A 20,048-nucleotide genomic window follows, 5' to 3' on the forward strand; every position below is an offset into this window, starting at 1 on the left:
ACTAGCTGTGAAAGAGAGATTCTTAAACTGCTTTTTACTTTCACTCAAACTGTTTAAATCTTATTATCATTATCAGCTGGGGTGCATTATCTTTAGTTTAGGTTGTCTTATCATCTCATCAGCTGTCTCGCTAACGTTAGCCACCGCTCAGAACACATCCTGGAGTCAGGCTTTGGCTTTGTTTGAAGGTGGAGGCTGTGCAAACCCTGCAGACACTGTGGCTAACGTGAAGCTAGCTGCTAACGGTCAGTGAACACCTCTTACACCTGGCTGCATCTAAACGTGTTCAATGCGTGAAAAGTCCTGAGTGTGTGTGCGCTCTGAAGGTTTTAAAGGTACAGATGGAGCCGAACTGAATAATGAAAGTAAAGTCATGAGGAACCAGTACTTTTTTAGGTCTTTAATGAGTAACATGTATGAAGAATCAGCAAATTCACTCATTTTGAGCCTCAACAGCTTTGTTGCGATGGTGAACTCTATAAAATGCACTCTTTGCCGCTCGGTGACTTGCAGCGTTTTGGGTGGAAGAGGATGGAAGTAGGAGCGCGATGTAAGGTGTCCACCAGCAGACACACGAGGAGACAGATGGAAATTAGAGATGGGAACAAATCAAGAGAGTTTGTTTCCGGCCTCATGAATTTCTCAAGATTTGCTGCCGAGCGGTGAATCACAGGCAGCGTAATTCCTGTTGGTTCAATTTGAGTGTGGCGATGAGGATTCAGCTGTCACGAAGCAAACGGACCTCTGCTCTGCTCCACGCTGCGTTCGTCATGTCTGGCAGGAGTCCGGGCGCGCTTGATTTGCACTACAAATTCCAGCGACTGAGGCTGTTCTGCGGTGAATTATTCAGCCGGAGGAGCTCGAGTGTGAACCTTTGTTCCTCCAGCTGAGAGTCAAAACAACTAAGTCAGATTCTGTCTTTCACCAACCAACAGCAGGTGAAACTGACGGCTGGCTTTAGATCAACAGAGGCTCAGCAGTCACGTTCTACGGCCATACGTATTCATACACACTGATGTGCTTTGTGGGTTGTCTGAACTGAATTAAAGAGGTTAAAGCGAGACGTTCTGTCTTTGTAAGAATTCAAAGGAACGTTTATTATTTAGACAAGCAATGATAATAGATGACAGCTGGATTTATGAACGCAGCGAGCCACAGAGCAGTGATGACTGTTCACTTTTTCACTTTTCTCGCATCAGAAGTGAAGACGGTCGATGTTTTGTCTCCGCCGTCATGTGATCACTGCTGTGTGTTTAATATAAACTGTCACAAAGACATCAGGACTGATTGTACAAGAAGCCTCTCAGTGGTGTGTTTAACCTCCAGTCTTCTGCTGCTGAAAGCATCTCTCAGCTCCTCACTGGCCAGTTTCCCGTTTGCTCACGGTTTGTTTGACGAAACGCTCTCTCATCTGCTCGCCACCAGCTTCATGCATCACTAATCTCTCGGGTTTCCTCCCCTCATGAAAGCATCACTCAGCCGCGTGTCGGCTCAACTCCGAGCTTTCATAAAACTTTCAGAAGAGCAAATTAAAGTCTGCTTCCCTCAGTTTCCTGCCTCATACATTAACATCTACCAAAGCAGCACGGCCGAACACATGAACCGGCAGCTTTCCTCTCGCCACTGGGACACAAATGATCTCCTGACTGAGGAACATGCGACAGACAATCAATCAAACTTCCCACTGAGCCAGAACTTTCTTTAAAAAAACGACTGTTTGCAGATCTGTCACTGCTGCGGTTAAGGTTTGGTGAGCTTTACGCACAGTAAGTTCGGATCAGGCAAAGGTCGCCGTCATCGTCACACAGCCTCCACCTCCACCCAAACAGCAGCTCTCAGATTAACGCAAACATTCGACCTTTTAGGCATTTAAACACGTGACGCCGGCTGTGGTCTGCGGCCTTTATGATGTGGGCTGATATGGAAACAATTGGTTTGAAACCACTGATGTCTTCACATTTAACATTTCTCAAAAAAGGTTTGACTCATAGTTTTAACCACCAACAGGATGAAATTAGGTTTAGTAAAACAGTTTTTTGTAGTTTGTGAGAGAAGCTGTGACCCCTGGTTAAACTTCCAGGGCTGGACCGAAGCCTGAGATAAACCTGCCTGCAGATAAAAGCCATGTTATCTCTATGAGAGACAACTGGCATGCTGAACGCCAGCACAAAGGGCCTCTGTCTGCTGTGCGAGTGCAGGTCCTGTTAAATTCCAGGCTACAGATAGAAATCTGGTCTCACACAGCAGAGTTTTATCGCTTTGCGAGCGCTGGTGTTTCTCATGTTGAGACACTGAAGGCTGCAGCTCGGTTGTATCTGATGTCGTTCTCAGACGTAACGGTCGTTTCAGTGAAACCCTTCGACCACCTGGGCAGGTGAAGAACTTCACACCATTTAAACCGACATACATGAAATAGTTAAACCACTGTGGCAGCATCTGTTGAACCACGCTGAGCCTGAAAGTCCAAAAATGACACTGGACCAAACTCCAGAGAAAAAAGACATCTTCTGCTGCATGGCCGACTTCTCCCGTCCAATTTTTTTTTTTACAACAGAGGATCATCCCGGGGAAATTTTTACGTTTCCAAAACAGCAGAGAAGCAAACAGGGAGCAAAGACCAAAGACAGTTCAGCGAGTGTTTGTCCAATCAGGTTGTAGGTAGAGTTCAGGTGGACGAATGGAGGTAAGCTATTATCACTGAAATCACTGCCAGCTTCTGTTAGCAAAACAAAAACATTAGCGTGTGTCAGTAGGCAAATGCAGCTCAGTACATTTACTCAAGTATTGGATTTCAGCAAGTATTTCCATTTTATACTACTTATTGTACTTTTTAACTAGAAGGGCACTGGCAAAGCAGAGACAGCCCACTCGTCTATGATGCAAAAGACATGATTTCTTGATGGTTAATAATGTCATGGTTTATCCTCACTTACTACAACGTTGTGTGTGTCTCTTCTTAATGTTAGATTGCACAGATACACACACAGAACACTTCAATATAAACACAGGAGCAAATGCAAAAAGCAGCACCAAGAGAAGAGAAAGAGGAGCTCATTCACACAGAGGGCTTGGTTTTCAGACACATGGACATGGAGGACAGAAGCAGTGATGGATGCATGAACACACAGATGAAGGAATGAATCAATGAGCTGAGTCACACTGATGATGAGCGGCAGCAGCACGAGCCAAAAGCACAGTAAGAGCGAGCAGGAATATCCTCCAAACCTGATTGACATTCAGCCGACACGGAGGCCAGAAACAGGCCAGACAAGCCGAATTCACCATCATTCCCGAATCACGAGCTCATTCTGCAGGAGCACTGAGCCACCGAGAAAAGTCGAATCAATAGTTACTTCATCAAAGGGGAGTCAATGTCGCTCGCGTCAGAGCTTATCACCACCAACACGATCCTCCTGTTTGGACTTTTACGTGACAGCACGAAGCCTCAGGACGAAACTGTCAGCAGCTGCAACAGCGCTCAAAGATAACATGCAGCATCGTAGCTTAAGCATCAGGAGCTTCAAAACCAGCAGCGACATTTCCCCTGAGTGATCGAGGAATTCAAACATCTGTAGCTGAGTCAGGAGGACAGATTCATCACATTGTCCTTCAGGTTCCTTCCTTTAAATTTCCTTTACATAATGACAGCAATGGTTTCCGGCACGGCTCTTGGCCCTTCCTTTCCTCTAAGGTCAACACGTGAGGTCTGTATGCGCCGTCTGACAGATGTTTGTCATGAGGACAAAAGACAGTGACACAGCATGTAAAACAGCCTCAGCCGGGTTTGGCTGGAACGACAACGGACATGCAGAATAATATCTTCAAATCAGGTCAACTTGTTTTTGCACACAGCCAGGCTCGCTGGTTCCAGTCTTTGTGCTAAGCTAAGCTAACAGGCTGCTAGCTGTAGCTTCATATTCAAAGGGCAGATGGGAGAGAGGTGTCGACCTTCACATCCAACTCTGGAAATGATGACGCCTGAGAGCATTTCCCCAAATAAAGGCAAGTAAAACAGACGTACCGAGTGAGAAATCTAGTCTGCTGTCACCTGCTCAACATAAGGAAGCTTGAGGAGTTCAGTTTTGGGAAACACCAGAAGACAAAGTTCATCAGCGACACGCAGACAGAGGAGCAGACGAGCAGCATGCTGCCGAGGCTGGAGACACAGGCGGCTGCAGCCTCCCAGCATGCCGCCGTGGAGGTGATGGTTGTTATTATTTGGGGCCCGTCTCTTCTCATTAGAGTCTACAGAGCGAGTCTCGCCGCCGGCTGCCTGACGCTGTACATTTTCAGCTCGAGAGACGGGAGGAAGATCAGTCCTGTCAGTGACACGCTCTGCCTGCCCCGCTCGCTCGCTCCTCAGCTCTGTGCAAAGCTCCTCTTTGTTGTTTTCTCTCTGGTCCACGTGCTCCCTCTTTCTCTCTCTATCTACATGTCTGATTTTTCTGGCTCTTACGACCTCTTTCTTATTTTCACTCTTGGTCTCCGACATGTTTTTCTTACTCACTGTTACTGGAAAGAATACGACACGAGCGACCCTGCCAAAGCGTCGAAATGCATTTTTTCTCTGCCTTTCATTGGCATCATCAGACTTTCCAACAGGAAGGAGCCTTTATGAACGTTTATACTTTAAACATCCCTTCAGCTCGATTTTCCGGGAAAAAGGTGACAAATCAAAGCACACAAAGACAGTTTTGCAGCGTCAGTCGATGATGCTGTGACAGGATGAATGTTGGAATAAGTAAATATGTGAAAAAGAAAGTGAAGGCAAAGTAACTGATAAGAAATTATCCAAACAGTTAGCCACCATGGTGTGTGTGTGTGTGTGTGTGTGAGTGTGAGTGTGTGATGATGATGATGACGGTTATGATGAAAACCAGCAGCCCCGCCTCTCACACACACCTTCCTTGCCTGGTCATTGTCTTCGATCTGACCCAGATCTCTGCCGCTGGCCTGAGCGATCCTCTTCCCCGACACCAGATTCCCGACCATCACCGATGCAGGGCCGATCTCTGAGGAAGAGGAGGAGGAAGAGGAAGAAAACGTGAGACGCTTCTCCTCATCTTACATTTATCTGGAGTCGAGCCGTATTCCGCCGCGCCGTCACGTGTTCGCTCACGCTCTACCTGGCTGTTTCTGCCGGGGTTTGGGCAGGTTGGTGACGCAGGTGTGCGGACACATGAGCACGTTGCAGGGGTGCAGCGCCCCCTCCAGGAACAGCTGCTTGGTCTCTGACAGGTGGATGCCGCCCAGAGGAGTCTTGGGCAGAGTGTTGGAGGGCACCAGGGCCAGGCAGTACACCCCCACCTGGTGGATACCGTCTATCGCCTGGAAAGCGTTTGAAAAACACAAAATTAATAAGAGAAATTACTGTTTGAAGACTTAAATGACTGCTGCGATCGCAGTGTTAATGGCTCATCCTGTTATCTGACTAACATCTGACATCCACAACATAAAAGGAATCTTTTTTGGCTTTGTTCTGAAACTATACTTTTCCATCATCTACAGTATTTTGACACTAAACAGCCGTCCCGTCATCTCAGCCTCTAAAACGCTGACGGCGTCCATAACCGGCCGAGCTGAGGGGAAAAACAGGCCGGCAGGATCTGCGATGGTGAAGGAATAAAGAGATTTGGTTTTAGAGCAGCTGTAAAAATGCAGACGGCTTTTATGGTTTCACCACAGTCTCCACGCCGGCTTAGAGAGATCTGGAGCTGGGACTGAGATTTTATCTGCTCGTGTGCAGCATGAATGTACAGTAACATACACTCTGTGTGTGTGTGTGTGTGTGTGTGTGTGTGTGTGTGTGTGTGTGTGTCTTTTTGCGGTGGCCTGTTAAAATGCGTCTGTCTGCCGTGCGACAGTCTTCCTCAGCTGGGTTGTGTCAAAGGATCAGGCTGGTGTTATTCAACAGTTTTCATATTGTCCAACAAATTCCCACGAAAGACAGAGACCAGCAGCGTCTCAGTGCGTCTCTAAACGCTGTCTTCGCCCTGCGGCTCTCAGCTCCCGGCCCACAGGTTCCTGCTGGAGACGTAAATCTTCAGCCTTCATAAAATGTTTGCTCACTGGAGTTTTTAATCGACAAACAGGAAGAAATAGAGCATTTGTTGTGGACTATTTTCAGCGGCGGATTAATCCACATCCATTGCTTTAGTGAGTCAGATTCACAGACCGCAAACATGTCCATCAAACATGGACATGTTCTTCTTGATAAAGGTTTCGGAGCAGAGCATTGTGAAGCTCAGTGACTGTTAATCCAAAAATGGGCAAAGAGGTGGAGCATGGGTGGAGTTGAGGTGGCCTAGCTAACCTAGCCTAGCAGCTAGCTGTCACTCAAAATTATGCATAACTTTAAGCCTTTATTGTTGTGGGTAATAGAAAAATTCACCCCCGCATTTTTATCATGAACGAGGAAGACCAAAAACACTTTTTGCACGTGTTCATCTCTGCTGTAAAGTTGGGGATTTTATATGGGGGACTATGGGGACTGATTCACTTTTGGAGCCTCAAGTGGCCATTTGAGGAACTGCAGTTTTTTCATTATTCTAAACTATAGTCTGCATTTCAGGGTCTTCTCTGGATACAGATAATACTTTGGCTGGATTTGCTAACACTTAGCCGCTCGTCTCTTTGTGCGTGTCTAATCTGCGTGTGTGTGCGGGCGTGTACGTGTGTGTGGGCGTGCACCTGCAGGACTCGGCTCATCCACTGGAAGCTGTCCTCCTCGGTGGAGTCGGGCCGCTGCTCCGCCACGACCACGATCCTCTCGTCGTGCAGCACAGTGATGGAGAACACGGCTATCCTGAAAGACAAACACACGCCGTCCACGAGCGTCTCAGCCGGATAACATCGTGAACTGGGAACATGTCGGGCCGGATGTTTGGTGTCAGAGTCACAGAACAGATTCCAGTGGCTCCTCTTTGCTCTGCTTTCTGTCCAACATCTACAGAATGGAGCTTGTTTAACGAGCCTCCTCCATTGTTCAGTCTGTTAGCTGTTTTTTGTGGTGAGGGGATTTGACTCATGTATACAGCCCCTCTGTTTCAGCTGTGGCCAGTCTGTAACTATCATCACATGAGAAAGTTTAGAGTCAATCCTGAGAAAAACTTTCTGTTTATACAAACATAATGTGCTGCTGACAATGCATGACGAGGCGTCCTGATGCAGGGAAGTAAGAGGAAAAGTTGAGCATTTCCAAAGCACCACGGGTGAACTGCCAGCACCGAGTCAGGATGTGCTTAAAAAGGTAGTTTCAGCATATTAGAGATGTGTGCTGTGTGTTTCTTGTGTGTGGCTAATCGGATTAATAAAGTCTTTTAACTGCGTCTTTGGTTGCTATGCCTGCTGTTAGCACATGGCTGCTCAGTTTCTTTTTCATTTTTGGCTTCAGGAACAGCTTGCACGATGCACCTGGACAGGAGAAATAACTGAAGTAATTAAAAGATTTAGCAGAGACGCTGGCAAGCGAACTAGCTAAGTCAGCTAGCTTATTAGCCACCATTAGCTCATTTGGCATTTTCAGTTCCATTTACTCTATTCTGGGGCACTTTTAATTTACTCCAGTATGTTTGACAATGAAATATTCTAGTTTTTACTCCACTATATTTTTCTGGATCTCTAGTCATATGATGCATTTTAATAGATATATGTCGTATTGTTGTTATTATGCAGCCCACACTTCAAACCGCATGTGGAGGACCGGCGCGTACCTGCCCCTGTAGACAAACTTCATGGGCTCCACAGCGAGCGCCGTGGCCACGATGTCGTCAGCGTTGTGCCGACGCCCCCCGACCACCATCAGACCGTCCATCTTCCCCGCCACGAAGATCAGACCCGCGGGTCCGATGAATCCCAGCAGGCCGGTCCTGGTGAAGGGAAACTCGCTGATGGGAGCCCCGTTGTTGGACGTGGGGAAGACCTGGGAGAAGACGGAAAGGATGTAACTAAAGCAGGACAGAATGCAGGACAGGGGACAAAATAGATCCTTCACACACTCACCTCGAAGGTGTTTTTGGTCATGCCGGCCAGACCGTAGTAGGAGGTTCCCGTGGCAACGGTACAAACACAAATCTCTCCAATCTCGTCGGCTTTACAGAGCTGAGGGACTCCTTCTGGCTTCACCGCACACATCATAGCTACAGAGAGAGAGAGCGGAGGACGATCTGTGACTTTAGGAACGATCGGATCTGTGTGTGGACACTCTGGGATCAGGATCAAGATCAGGATCAGGTGCAGCGTTAGCGCCTGCACCATCAGTCTCACCTCCGGGCATGACAGAGCCGACGTCCTGCAGCGTGAGGACAGACAGCTTCTCCTCGGAGTCGACCCGGATCACGCCGTGACTCAGACCCTGCATGGACAGCACGCCGCGACCAGGGGGGGTGCTGCCCTCCTCCACAGGCCTGCAGGAGGGGCGGACACAGCCAATCAGGTCGCACGGACGCTAATGCAGCGCCGTCTACAAATTTACGATGCTGAGAGCGGGGACGTTTCTCGGACAGCGAGAATATTTTTGGAAAGGAAGGGGACGTTTTTGGCTGAAGTAAAGTGAGCAATTTAGTTTAGTTTAGAAGACGAATTTGGAAAGACATTTTGGGAAAATCACAATATTTCTGTAACGTGAGGACAATTTGAAAAGCAGTCAATTTTAGAAAGTCTATTCTTGAAAGTGAGACATTTATTTAAACTCATTGAGGACATTTTTAGAAAGTGAAGACATTTTTCCATCTTCACAGTTACAGTCACAGTGAGGACGTCACAGGTCTGTTTGAGGGTTAATACTGTTTAGGGAGATTTAATTAAACTGAGGTTAAAGTTAGATTCAGGGATCCAGGGACAGCTGTGTCTTAATGAGGGTCCTCACAAGCACACGTACTGTGTGTGTGTGTGTGTGTGTGTGTGTGTGTGTGTGTGTGTGTGTGTGTGTGTGTGTGTGCGCGCATCCTGTTTTGTGAGTTTAATGAGTTTGGAAGCAGCTCTACTGAAAATAAAGTGAGTTCATTACAACCACACCCGCTGAGGAAAAATGCTATTTATTAGCATGTGTGTGGCAAAACATACAAACACACAAACACACACACACACACACACACGCGCGCGCGCGCGCGCGCACACACACACACACACACACACACACACACACACACACACACACACACACACACACACACACACACACACACACACACTGTCATAATTAAGAGCAGGGAGCAAACCTTCCAGCCGACATGTGAGTGACAGCCGTCCTGGTTTGGCTGTAATGCGGTTTCTACGTGTTGGATAAAAGAGGTGGAAAAGTTGTGAACTCAGTGCTTTAAAAGCCTCTAAACTGTAAAGTCGGGAGGTTTAAAATAGGAACAGGATGCAGCTGAAGGAGGGCGGCGAAGTGAAACGTGTTTTTATGACAAAGGGATTTTCATATTCAATGATTTTTGCTTGAAATTGGAGGATTTGATGCTTTATTGCGATGCCGATTTATTCTAAAAAAGCACATTTTGAGTCCCACAGTCACACTGAAGATCTTGCTGACTGTAATTTTGCAGCACCTCGGAGTATCCTGTGATAAAACGACATGTGTGTGAGTGTGTGTGTGTGTGTCTGTGTGTGTGTACCTCCTTAAAGCGACAGTCAGAGCCTCGGGGGAGCTGGCGCAGGGACATATGACCTCCGGCTTCAGACCTTTGGACTGGAAGACGTTGAGGAAGGCGTCGCAGGACGAGATCGACCCTGAGAGACACAGTTAATGAAGTCAGTTTTTTTTAATGTCCCATTTCCCAAGAATCTTTGGACATTAGCCAAACGTGCTGCCTCGTTTGCCCTGAGGACTCAAGCCTCAAGATGTTTACAAGCTGTTTGGGCCACCTCACGTTTGGATTTTATAAAAACTGGCCATCAATGACAGATGAGACAGTCTCTTATTTAATAGAAATCCAACATAAAAAAGCAGATCTTAAGCTTCTTCTTACAAGGATTCGAACCATCAGCCACCACCAGCATGCGCAGGGAGGTCAGGTTGATGTCTCGCTGGTCCCGGTGTGCCACCAGAGCCCAGTGCATGTCCCGCGACTTCACACACGCCACCTTAGCTACACACAAAACACACAACTTTTAATTTTTGCAATAACACTCTTTATTAGCCATATCAACGACAGAATTTGTGTGTACATAATGTACATATCATATCCTGTATATCTTCACCCTTCTGTGCAACTGTTAATTTCCCCAGTGTGGGATCAATTAAGTCTTATCTTATCTTATCTTATCTTATCTTATCTTATCTTATCTTATCTTATCTTATCTTATCTTATCTTATTAACAACATCGCTGTAATCCTGCAGATTTCCCTCAAAGTCTGCAACCACAACGTGAATCAAAACTACAGAAAACTGAAAGTCTTCCCAGCACACACGTATTTCTGCTCATCTTGGGTTGATTTTCTTACCTTTGTACTGGCAGACCTTTTGGATCCAGGACAGAGGGTTGACCTTCATGAGGGCGTAGGGGATACTGATGACGTGCATCATATTCATGACACTCTGAGAGACGGAGGCAGGACATAGCAGAGAGTGAGGGGCGTTCAAGGCAGCTTGTTCTTTGAAAGTACGAACATGCACCACTTATTTAAAAAGGTCTTTCCATTCATCGTGTGGACTGATTGAGGGGTCTTACGGTCAGGACGGCGTGCCACAGTCCTACATCCTTCTTGAAGTCTAAAACATTCACTATGGTCTCAGCTGGAGGAGAGACAGACGGAGAAAAACGGTTCAATAAGAGCAGCATCCTGCACTCCCATCGCAGGTGAAGGTGCAGGTGAAGGTGAAGGTGAAGGTGAAGGTGAAGGTGAAGGTGAAGGTGTGTGTGTTACCTTCTGTGTACGAGCAGGACTGTGTGAGGGCCTGGCAGTGTGTGAGCATGGCTATCCTCATCACCGTCACACCGAGGACGCTGCCGTCCTTGCAGGTCTTATACTGGACAGACAGAGGACGTTTAATAAAGTTAATTCAAAGAGTCTTTTTGAATGCAAATACAATGTTTAAAAGCCAATTGAACTTTTTGTGTAATTTCAGCCATTTGTATTGTGCACGCTAACGATAAAAAAACTAAATTTGACTTTTTAAAAATGATAAAACTTGAGTCATCAGCTGCTGGACTGCTGGAGGTTTCCAGCAACAGTGGACAGAAAGGACGAGGAGGAAAAGATTCTGCAGAGACACAGGACAAAGACTTCTTTTAGAGCTTTGTCCTAATAGACTTCTTCAGATTTTTGTCCTTATTCTTCTCTATTTTTACCTCGATTTGAATATTTCATTGTGTGGTTTCATGCATTTACGTCCATTCTGTCTTTCCTATGTGAAGCACTCACTTGCTATACAGATAAAGTTTATTATTTAGAGTTCGCAAAACGTCCACAATGTGAAAGTGGACAGCGGCTAATGGACAAAATGGAGGAACAGCTGCCTCTGACTCTCTTTCTAACAGCCTCATTTCACGTCTCAGTGCAGCCTGTAAAGCCACACGGGCGCCATCAGGGTCAAAACACTGACTGTGACCATGTGTCTCAGCTGTCAATCATCCGTGCGCTTAATACATTTTTGAGAATGAGCTGTGAAAACATTGACTGTTGCTTTTTCCTGTGTTTTAGAGACCAAACTGATGTCTGAGCGCTGCGGACTCGACAGTAATCGATGAGAATCCTCCAAAAACAAGATCCCTGAAAGGTCTCGGTTGAGACATTATCTTACAAAAAAATTAGCCTGACTGAAAGACAAAAAATGCTGAATTTCTTTGAGCCACAGTGATGTCATCCGTCTCGGCTGGGCCTGGACGCCGTCCGGCCTCGGCTAAAAACAAAAGGTCGATCGTTTTTCAATCACACCTCCACTTTCATCATTTTCCTTTCAGCCTTTTCCAATCAAGCAGACGTTTCACCTCGTAATCGCTGCCCGGCAGCTCGGAGGGACGTCGGGTTCATTCAAATAACTAGACGAGATGTGAAACATCCACCTGCGGTTCTCCAAAAGACGTGTGGTGCCATTGATTTCCATTCACAAGAAAGTAATGACTGGAAGTACACGAGTAGAAATGCTTCAGTGTCCCAGAGAGGACACGCTTCAGTGTCCTCTGCGTGTGTGTGTTACCTCGATGTAGGCGGTGTCCTGGTTGGCGTCCTTGATATGTGGGAACCAGTCTCGGGGAGGTTTGGAGAGGTGTTTGGACTCGGTGACGAACCACAGCACCTTGGGCCAGCCTGGACACACGGGGACACAAAACAAACATCCTAATGTCTCTAACCCCTGTGCTGTGGGAACATTCAGCCTTTGACTTGGGTTAATGTCCCGTAGAAGCGGTGGACGGGACACCTGGCGGCTCTGTTTGGCGTTTGGACACCGAAGGCAAGACAGTCTGGAGACAAAGGAGACGGAAGGCGGGAGCTAGCTTAGCGTAGCAACGTAATAGCCTGGAAAAGGTTTGAACCACCTGCTCCTAGACCAGCTTCACTTGTTCACCTGTTAAACCTCTTTTTGGCTGGACCGGCACCAGAACTGGGGCCTCTGACTGAAGCTAGGACTGGGTTTGGATCCAGATTTAGGCTTTATTTGGTCCAACCTGAGTAGAAAAGTTGGCTCAAGTTACACGAGTCCGACTTTTTGCAGATTTCCAGGAGGCCACTGAACGGAAAATTAGGAGACATATGATACAGGGACAACACTGAACAAGACGGACTTGCATCACTTCATCAATTCATGCACTTCCTTCAGCACCTGCACGGCTCAGGATCTCCAGGAAGCTCAATCGAAGACGGCTCTCGTGGGAGTGATGCATTACTCTGAAAATAATACACTAGCTGTCAACAGAGCTCCTATAAAAGACACAATAATTAGTGATGTAACCGGGCGTCTTATTGACTGTTTACTGTCTGTTAGCGCAGCCTGAAGAGCCTCCCTGATGTTTTCTCTGGGTAAAATTGATTGAGCTGATGTGACACGTACAGAAAAAGCGGATGTTTTGATAAAAGAAAGTCACAAAAACATGAACATGTTCATGTCGAACAAACGTTTTTTCCAACATTTCTGACACCTGCTGAATGGAAGGTGCCTCCTTCTGCTGTCACAAAGAGAGATTATCACTGTTAGCAGGACGTGCTGAGCGCGTGCGCGGCCGATGACGAGCGAAGGTACGATCCAGAGCGCGTGTTGGCGGTTAATGTCTGAATTAATGCCGCCGCTCCTGCAGCGAGGCCGGAGAAACAATCAGCCACGTGAAAGAGACGAGTTAAAGCCTGCTGATCGATAAGAGGAGCACTCCAGCTTAATGACACACACGCGCACACACACGCTCCTAAGTCCATGCTGACTGAGGAGCAGTAAATCTGGCGGCATCATGTTGCTATTTATACATCCATTACGGAAAAGCAAACAGAGGTTATTAATCACTGGGAGATTCTCTCTCTCTCTGTTCGCTGCTGATGTCTCTCTACGCGCCTCCTTCCATCCGCTCTTTCTCTCCTCCTTCTTGTCAGCTGCTTCCCATCGATCCTGCTTCACCGACTCTCTCTCTCTCTCTCCCTCTGTGTGTCTCTCTATCATCCTGTCATCCATTGCTCAGCCTGGCTGTCTGCTGCCATCGGTCTGTTCATTCATCCCACTGTGCTGAAAGCTGTGCTGAAACAGGAGAGGCACGGTTTGTAATGTTGCTCTAATGCACTCTTTTGAGTTTTTCCCTGTTTTCCCCACATTTTATATACATATATATACAGTATATAGTGTAATCTGTGGCATTATCTTTGACACGTGTTCGATGCTGCAGTGCTTCATGATTTGGCAGTTCTTCTTCAGGCTGCACTGTTTCTGCAAAGCCAATCGTACATCTGTTGTCTGGTTTCTGGCATATCTTCTTATCAGTTGGCCGTCTTTATCATGCTGACCTGAGCTCAGTGGGGAGGAATATTTCATGCGCAAGCAGACATCTTGGCGTGTTGTTTCCACTGTTTTCTACATTTGAGCTCTTGGATGTTTTGGATTTTGAGGTTTTAAAGTACTGAAGCTGTGACAGCTGCAAGGTTTGGAGGTGTCGCTGTTTCAGCTCAGTTTGACACAAATACACTCCACGCTGGTGAATGTACAGGTGTGTGTGTGTGTGTGTGTGTGTGTGCGTATGTGTGTGTGAGACCTTTGAACTGTGGGATCTCTCCAGTGGGACTCTTGGGTAACCCTTTATGGCAGGCGTCGCTGGTCAGAGCCACCGTCACTCCACAGCTCCCCAACAGAAACCCGATCTGCTGACTGCCGGCGTCCTGGAGGAGACACACAGATCAGAAGTGATTAATCATCTGGATCGGATCCTGATCAATCGATACCTGCTTCTTGGTCCTGCTCAGCTCCTCTGCTGTGCACTGTGTTTTGAACATTTTGATTTCTTTTAAGGTGCAGATATGAAGGTGACCCAGACATGATGAACAGTGGAAGCATGACCTTTCTTCCCTGTGTTACTGAAATAAGCTCATGCTGTCGTATGGATGAGCACCAGGATGGCGTTCAGTTCTCCTCGTCTGCAGCTCCACGTCAGTCTATAACACAGGGCTGCATCGTGAAATCTACGATTTACCCTGACATTTTCAATATTGTGGACATCCTGTCCTTCTTTTACAAGCTGAGGAGACTGAAATGCTCAGTCTTGGTCCAAAGCAGACTGGAAATAAATTCTGTGATCTCAATTCAAGCACAGAAACCTCATCTCTCCTTTAAAAACACATTACAAAGACTTAGGAAACAATGCCAAGACTCGTCCCGTTCTTTCCACAGCTGCTGCTGAAACCTGCGTCTGTCCCCGCTGCTACAATATTACCAAAGCTAGAAAAATGTGATCATATTACCCCCGCTCTTATTTCATTACACTCTGACTTCAATATTCTGCTTCCCACCTCCAGGGTTACACAGTCTTGCACCATCCTGTTTATCACCTCTCGTCACTCCTCTCGTACCCGCAATCTCTGAACGCTCGTCTCCTGACTGCTGCTCAAATAAATGAAGCATGTGGAGGTGGAAGGACCTTCTCTTCTCATACACCTTCTTCTTGATTGGAGAGGCATCTTTTCACATCGGCCTTAAAAACTAAACACGCTCTCGCTTACACTCATGCTTGTGTGCAGGGTTATGTAGATGATATGACACTGGTGCAGAGAGCACAGTGATTCCCTGTTCTGTCAGAGTGGTGATAAGCCGTTCTGCTGCTTCTCATATGAAAACATGATGCATGAAAACATGAGTCTCCAGCCCTCCTGAGTCCTCCCAGAGGACGTCACAGCGCTCGGCGGCGGCCAATCCAAACTATGACTCAAACAAAGCTCCAACAGCAGCAGCAGCAGCGGAGATGTTTCTTCAGACGTTTGGCTCTGACGGCGCCTCCCTGTGACTCAAAGCTTCTCATGACTCATGTTTTAAACACACTTTGCTCCTCGGACCGGTGCGAACGTCTCTGCTGAATGTCCCCTTTTCAGCTCGCTAATGCTGTTTGACGTGAAGAAAAAGAAGAAACGGCAGCAGACGTCTGACTGTTTGTCAAACAGCTGGAATTCTCTGTCGCTTTCTCTTTCTTCAGTATAAACTTTTCCTCCGACTGTTCATAAATACTGTGGTCGAATTTTACTTTCTGCGCAAATTAACTGCAAATAAACAGAAAGTTAGAGTTAGACTTCCCTTTGTTTTTCTGTTGGTACAGGATGGATGTGGGAAAGTTGAGGAACGCTCCAAAAACACCTGTTTGGAACGTTGCGCAGGTAAACAGGCTCATTAGACTCGTCAGTATTCGTATGACGTTCTGCATCGTGGCCGCTTACCTTCCTGGTCAGTGGTACTTCTATTGGCACGGGGACGACTTCGGCCAGCAGGCAGCCATAAAAAGCCGTCATGAAGGCAGCAGGGTCGTTGTTCGGGAAGACCAGCGCCACCTGTGGGCAGAAGGAGAGACCAGTTCATTATGTTTCTGCACTCACTGACCTGCGCATACACTGAAGCGACAGGATGAAAAGGCAAAGCAGCCAAGAATCAAACAAATGATTTAAAGGAAGCGTGCTGCGTGTGATGCTGAAAGATGGTCACTGATATGGACTGTCGCCGGAGAGCCAGACGTTCAGCGAATCTCTCAGGAGGCATCTGCTCAGCGTCTCTCGCCTGCTCTCTTTAAATCCTTTCCCTCGTAACTTCCTTTGTCGACTTCTCTTATGTTTTTGCTTTCTGCTCTCAGTCGGGCGACCTATCAAGCATCACGCTGTTTAACGTCCCCCTGCAGCATCTCTTCCTCTCCTCTCTGTTTCAGCTCATTTTGACTTCACTTCAGTCCTACTGGCCCGCTGAGCGCACCTCAAACTGCCAAAGCTGTTATATAACAGCAGCAAGTGCGTAAAGAAAAAACAATACGCTGTGAAACGAGTCAATATATCTCAAATCAAGGAAAAAGTGGATGCAAAGGCTCATCTCTGTCACTCTTTCTGCACGCCTGAACTCCACTGGGAACTGGTTTTGAACTGGGGGTCCCGGTGTGGTGAGTCCTCAAAGGTCTGGATACTCATCAGTGTAGAACACAAAAACTGAAGTAATGCAGCAGGTGCCTGAATGCAGCGTTTCTTATTCCCCATAACACTCCAGAATCAGCTAAAGCTAACGCGCTTGCTAACACATCACACAAGCAGAAAGAGATGAGATGAATTTATTTTGTTATTTCATCCTGGATACGTTTTTGTAAAGTTCCTAACGTTCTGTTTCCGTTGATATGATCATGATTTCTGTTGCGAACAGTAACAGATTCTTAATTTCTACTGATCTTGCAGCTCATCCTGTACATTTCACTACGTCTTTCCTCGGTGGTGTAGATCATATCTACCACATGAAAGCTCATCTGAAGCATATTTGCTGTTCTATCTGCCATCTTGCAGCCTGAACATGAACACAAAAAACAGATCCAACATGTGTGTGACGTGGCGGCAGAGCCTTTATCTCGCGCTCAGCCATGTTGGATCCAGTTTGGCTGCATGTCCTGATGATAACGGTGAACCTCGGGTTAAGTGCTGCTTAATAGCTTCCATATACAGTACTGGGCTGGATGTGTGAGTGTGTGTAGCGGGCGGCATGGGTTGAAGCTATAAGCTAAGTGCACCTGAGTGAATGAGAGCGGTGTAATGACGCTTTAACAGGACTAATGTTGACGTGTGCTTGTCTCACTGGAGCCGTTCAGGTTTCATCTGTGGACGATACACCAGGTTCATTTACTATGAGCTCGTTCTCCCACACACACGACCTCTGATGCTTTTTCACACAACAACACATTCTGTGTCATCTTTAGTGCGATTAAATCTCCTCAGCCTTCTGAGCACTGGCTCAGGGAAGACTCCTTCAAAATAAAACAACAACGCTGTAATTTCTCGGCGTGCAGCTCGTTACAAGCTGAACTGTAAAAAAGGCGAGTTTGTAATTCATGCTGCGGGCAGAAAGGGGAGTCGTACAGTAATTAAAACACACACCCTTCCGGCTGAGGTCCATAAAAATACACGCACTGGCATCGTGCCCGCCTCGACTCGGCCTCCAGCCGAGCGGGAAATTGAGCTTAAAATAAAGATGAAACGGGACGAGGCGAAGGAGAGCGGGGACGGTCGGGGGTGTCACATGGCAGCAGACACATGTGGGACCATTTCTGAACCTGTTTCCACTGATTGTCTGAGCATGCGAGGAGGCGTGTGGAGAGCTGGGTGAAGACAGCGTGACGAGGAAACGGGCGTCCATTTTCAAAACTCCGTTGTGTGTTGAGTCGGCAAAAATCCTGAGAGGCGACCTCAGTGAACTTGTCGCTGAGCAGATCGTTTGGGTTTGTTTGCTTCGTGGACACGAGGAAGGGGACAGAAAGGAGAATCGAGATGCCTTCTTTCCATTAAAGAAGTCTGTCCCCATGAAAACGCCATAATCTGAGGACGATACGGAGGACTCATCTCAGCGTCCACAGCGTGAGACAACCCTCAGCTCGTGTCTTTCACCTGCAGGTGTGATGAGCTTCAGGTCTGCTGCATCTCTATTAGACGACCTCTTCCACACAAACTGCATCATGAACATTACAAACTCTTCTTTCTTTTTTGGTTTGGGTGTCTTTAACTTACCCGGTCTCCAGGCCTGACGAGTGGCTCCTGTTTGGTTCCCAGTTTGTGCAGCAGGTTGTAGGCCACCTTCAGACTTCTGGACCACAGTTTTCCTGAAGGACAAAGAATCATAAAAGAATTATTAAACAGCACAAAGCAGGAAGAAGGAGGAAACCACAGAGATCTCTGTAGAGTCCAGGACAGAGGCCAGGCTATGACATCAAAGTGTCGACGGTCTGTTTGGTGTCTTATTAAAAGATCACATTTCTTTGACTCATCTTATGATTGTACAGCAGAACAAAGGACGCCATCATGAGTCCACATGTGCAAGAAATTACTGCCCTGACATGGCACTCAGTGTTAAAACACACTGTTTCACCTCGCGGGTGGACCGGTACGGAGATGATCACACAGCTTTCACGACATCCAGCAGATAATGAGATCCACGCACAGGGAAACTTTACACACAGAGACACAACCACAGCACACCAGAGGAAGTCAAACAGGCAACATCAGTGCAGAATTACAGCGATAAAGCGTTTCTGATGAATCTATTTCATCTTAATTTCAGGAAGCTTCCTCTTAAAAAGGAAGAACTCAAAACTTTAAGAAGCATCTGTCACTTCACAGAAGGTGTTTGTGGTAGTGACCGCTGCTTTAAAAATCCACCCTGCGTATGTTCAGTTCAATAACATCATCAGGTCTTTCCGATCAGTTCCATCTCACCCGCCGGCCGTCGTTGGCTCTGCTGATTAATGCTGCAACTCACAACAAAGGAATCAATTTCCATCCTTTGCTTTTTCTCCTAATTCAGACTGGCAGATGCAGATATCATGCATGAGCAATCCAGCGTGAATTCCTCATTGTTTTTCACACTAAATGGGGTTTTTCTGATGTTTGTCAGAGCTAATGAATTGAAGAAAAGGAGCGCTTTGGGACGCCAGCAGGGAAACAGACTGCTAGGAGGGAAAATGAAGTAAACTGCTCACAAAAGCGACCCAGTAACAGTAAAGCTTATAAAAAGTGTGACTAAAAAAGATTTTATTTGATGAGGTCAGCATTAAGGACTGCAAAAACAAACCATTTGTGTCTTTAAGGAGAGTAAAGTGTAATCTACCTAGCAACTGCTGACAGACTTTGATGAGATGAACACTTTATTTATATTTGAAAGTATACTGGACATCACTGTGAACACACAGCTCTTCTTTGCATGCATTTTCCCTGCAGACGGAGGAACGACTGCAGCGACCCCGAATCAGTTTTAGGATGAGACGGGCTGGCAGTCACGGTGGCACCCTGGAGGTGACAGGCAGCCATCCCCCGGCTGGAAAACACGTTGAGCAATCAGAGGACAGGATTCCTGCTGGCGTGTTAGAGAGGATCTCTGCTGCTCAACTGCAGACGAGTCCAAATCAGAGAGCTGCAGCTCCAGATGCAATCAGAGTTTTTTTTTTTTTTAGGATGACATAACTCAACATATCCAGCAGCCTTTTGTCCTCTGAACCCGAGGACAGGAGGAGGAGACACTACAATCATCATCTTTGTCCTGAAGTGAAACACTGAAATGCTTCTTCAGCGGGTCACATGTTCACTGACACACCGAGCGATGAAGTTCACCTGACGCCGTTCTCCGTCCAGATGAATGTACACGCTTTGGGCTGTTTGAACCTTCAGCCTCAGAGCCGAAGACACGAAGAAGCTGCATTTGATTTTCACCATCATCACCGCCTTTTCAGTTTCATAACACTGCTGTATCATTATGAATCAAACTGAATGTATCAAATTATAACGTAACTTATTGTGCTGTGTTACTTTGTATCATATTTTATCGTATTTTATCATCTGCACCACTGAATAAAACATCCTCTTCCACTTTAATTTAGTCACACAAAACACTGCAAACAGGTACCTAAAGTATAAAAAA

At 46.7% G+C, this 20,048-nt stretch overlaps 1 protein-coding gene across 4 annotated transcripts in view; it reads right to left on the bottom strand.

The window, feature by feature from the left end:
* The window catches only part of dip2ca (disco-interacting protein 2 homolog Ca), a 156,208-nt gene that overhangs the window by 15,313 nt on the left and 120,847 nt on the right, over positions 1-20,048 (bottom strand). For 2 of the 4 annotated variants that reach the window (XM_070973424.1, XM_070973422.1), the window contains exons 9-23: positions 18,146-18,237; positions 15,839-15,949; positions 14,173-14,296; positions 12,141-12,250; positions 10,868-10,970; positions 10,672-10,736; positions 10,445-10,538; positions 9,969-10,088; positions 9,615-9,729; positions 8,266-8,405; positions 8,002-8,138; positions 7,713-7,921; positions 6,691-6,805; positions 5,127-5,328; positions 4,912-5,012 (exon numbers count right to left, since the gene is read on the bottom strand). In XM_070973424.1, the coding sequence (XP_070829525.1) occupies positions 4,912-5,012; positions 5,127-5,328; positions 6,691-6,805; positions 7,713-7,921; positions 8,002-8,138; positions 8,266-8,405; positions 9,615-9,729; positions 9,969-10,088; positions 10,445-10,538; positions 10,672-10,736; positions 10,868-10,970; positions 12,141-12,250; positions 14,173-14,296; positions 15,839-15,949; positions 18,146-18,237 (1,838 nt within the window). Of the gene's footprint in view, positions 1-4,902; positions 5,013-5,126; positions 5,329-6,690; positions 6,806-7,712; positions 7,922-8,001; positions 8,139-8,265; positions 8,406-9,614; positions 9,730-9,968; positions 10,089-10,444; positions 10,539-10,671; positions 10,737-10,867; positions 10,971-12,140; positions 12,251-14,172; positions 14,297-15,838; positions 15,950-18,145; positions 18,238-20,048 lie in introns of all 4 variants that reach the window. The other 2 variants (XM_070973423.1, XM_070973421.1) reach the window with 1 other exon arrangement.

Source organism: Chaetodon trifascialis, chromosome 11, assembly GCF_039877785.1.
Source record: "Chaetodon trifascialis isolate fChaTrf1 chromosome 11, fChaTrf1.hap1, whole genome shotgun sequence".
NCBI lineage: Eukaryota > Metazoa > Chordata > Actinopteri > Chaetodontiformes > Chaetodontidae > Chaetodon > Chaetodon trifascialis.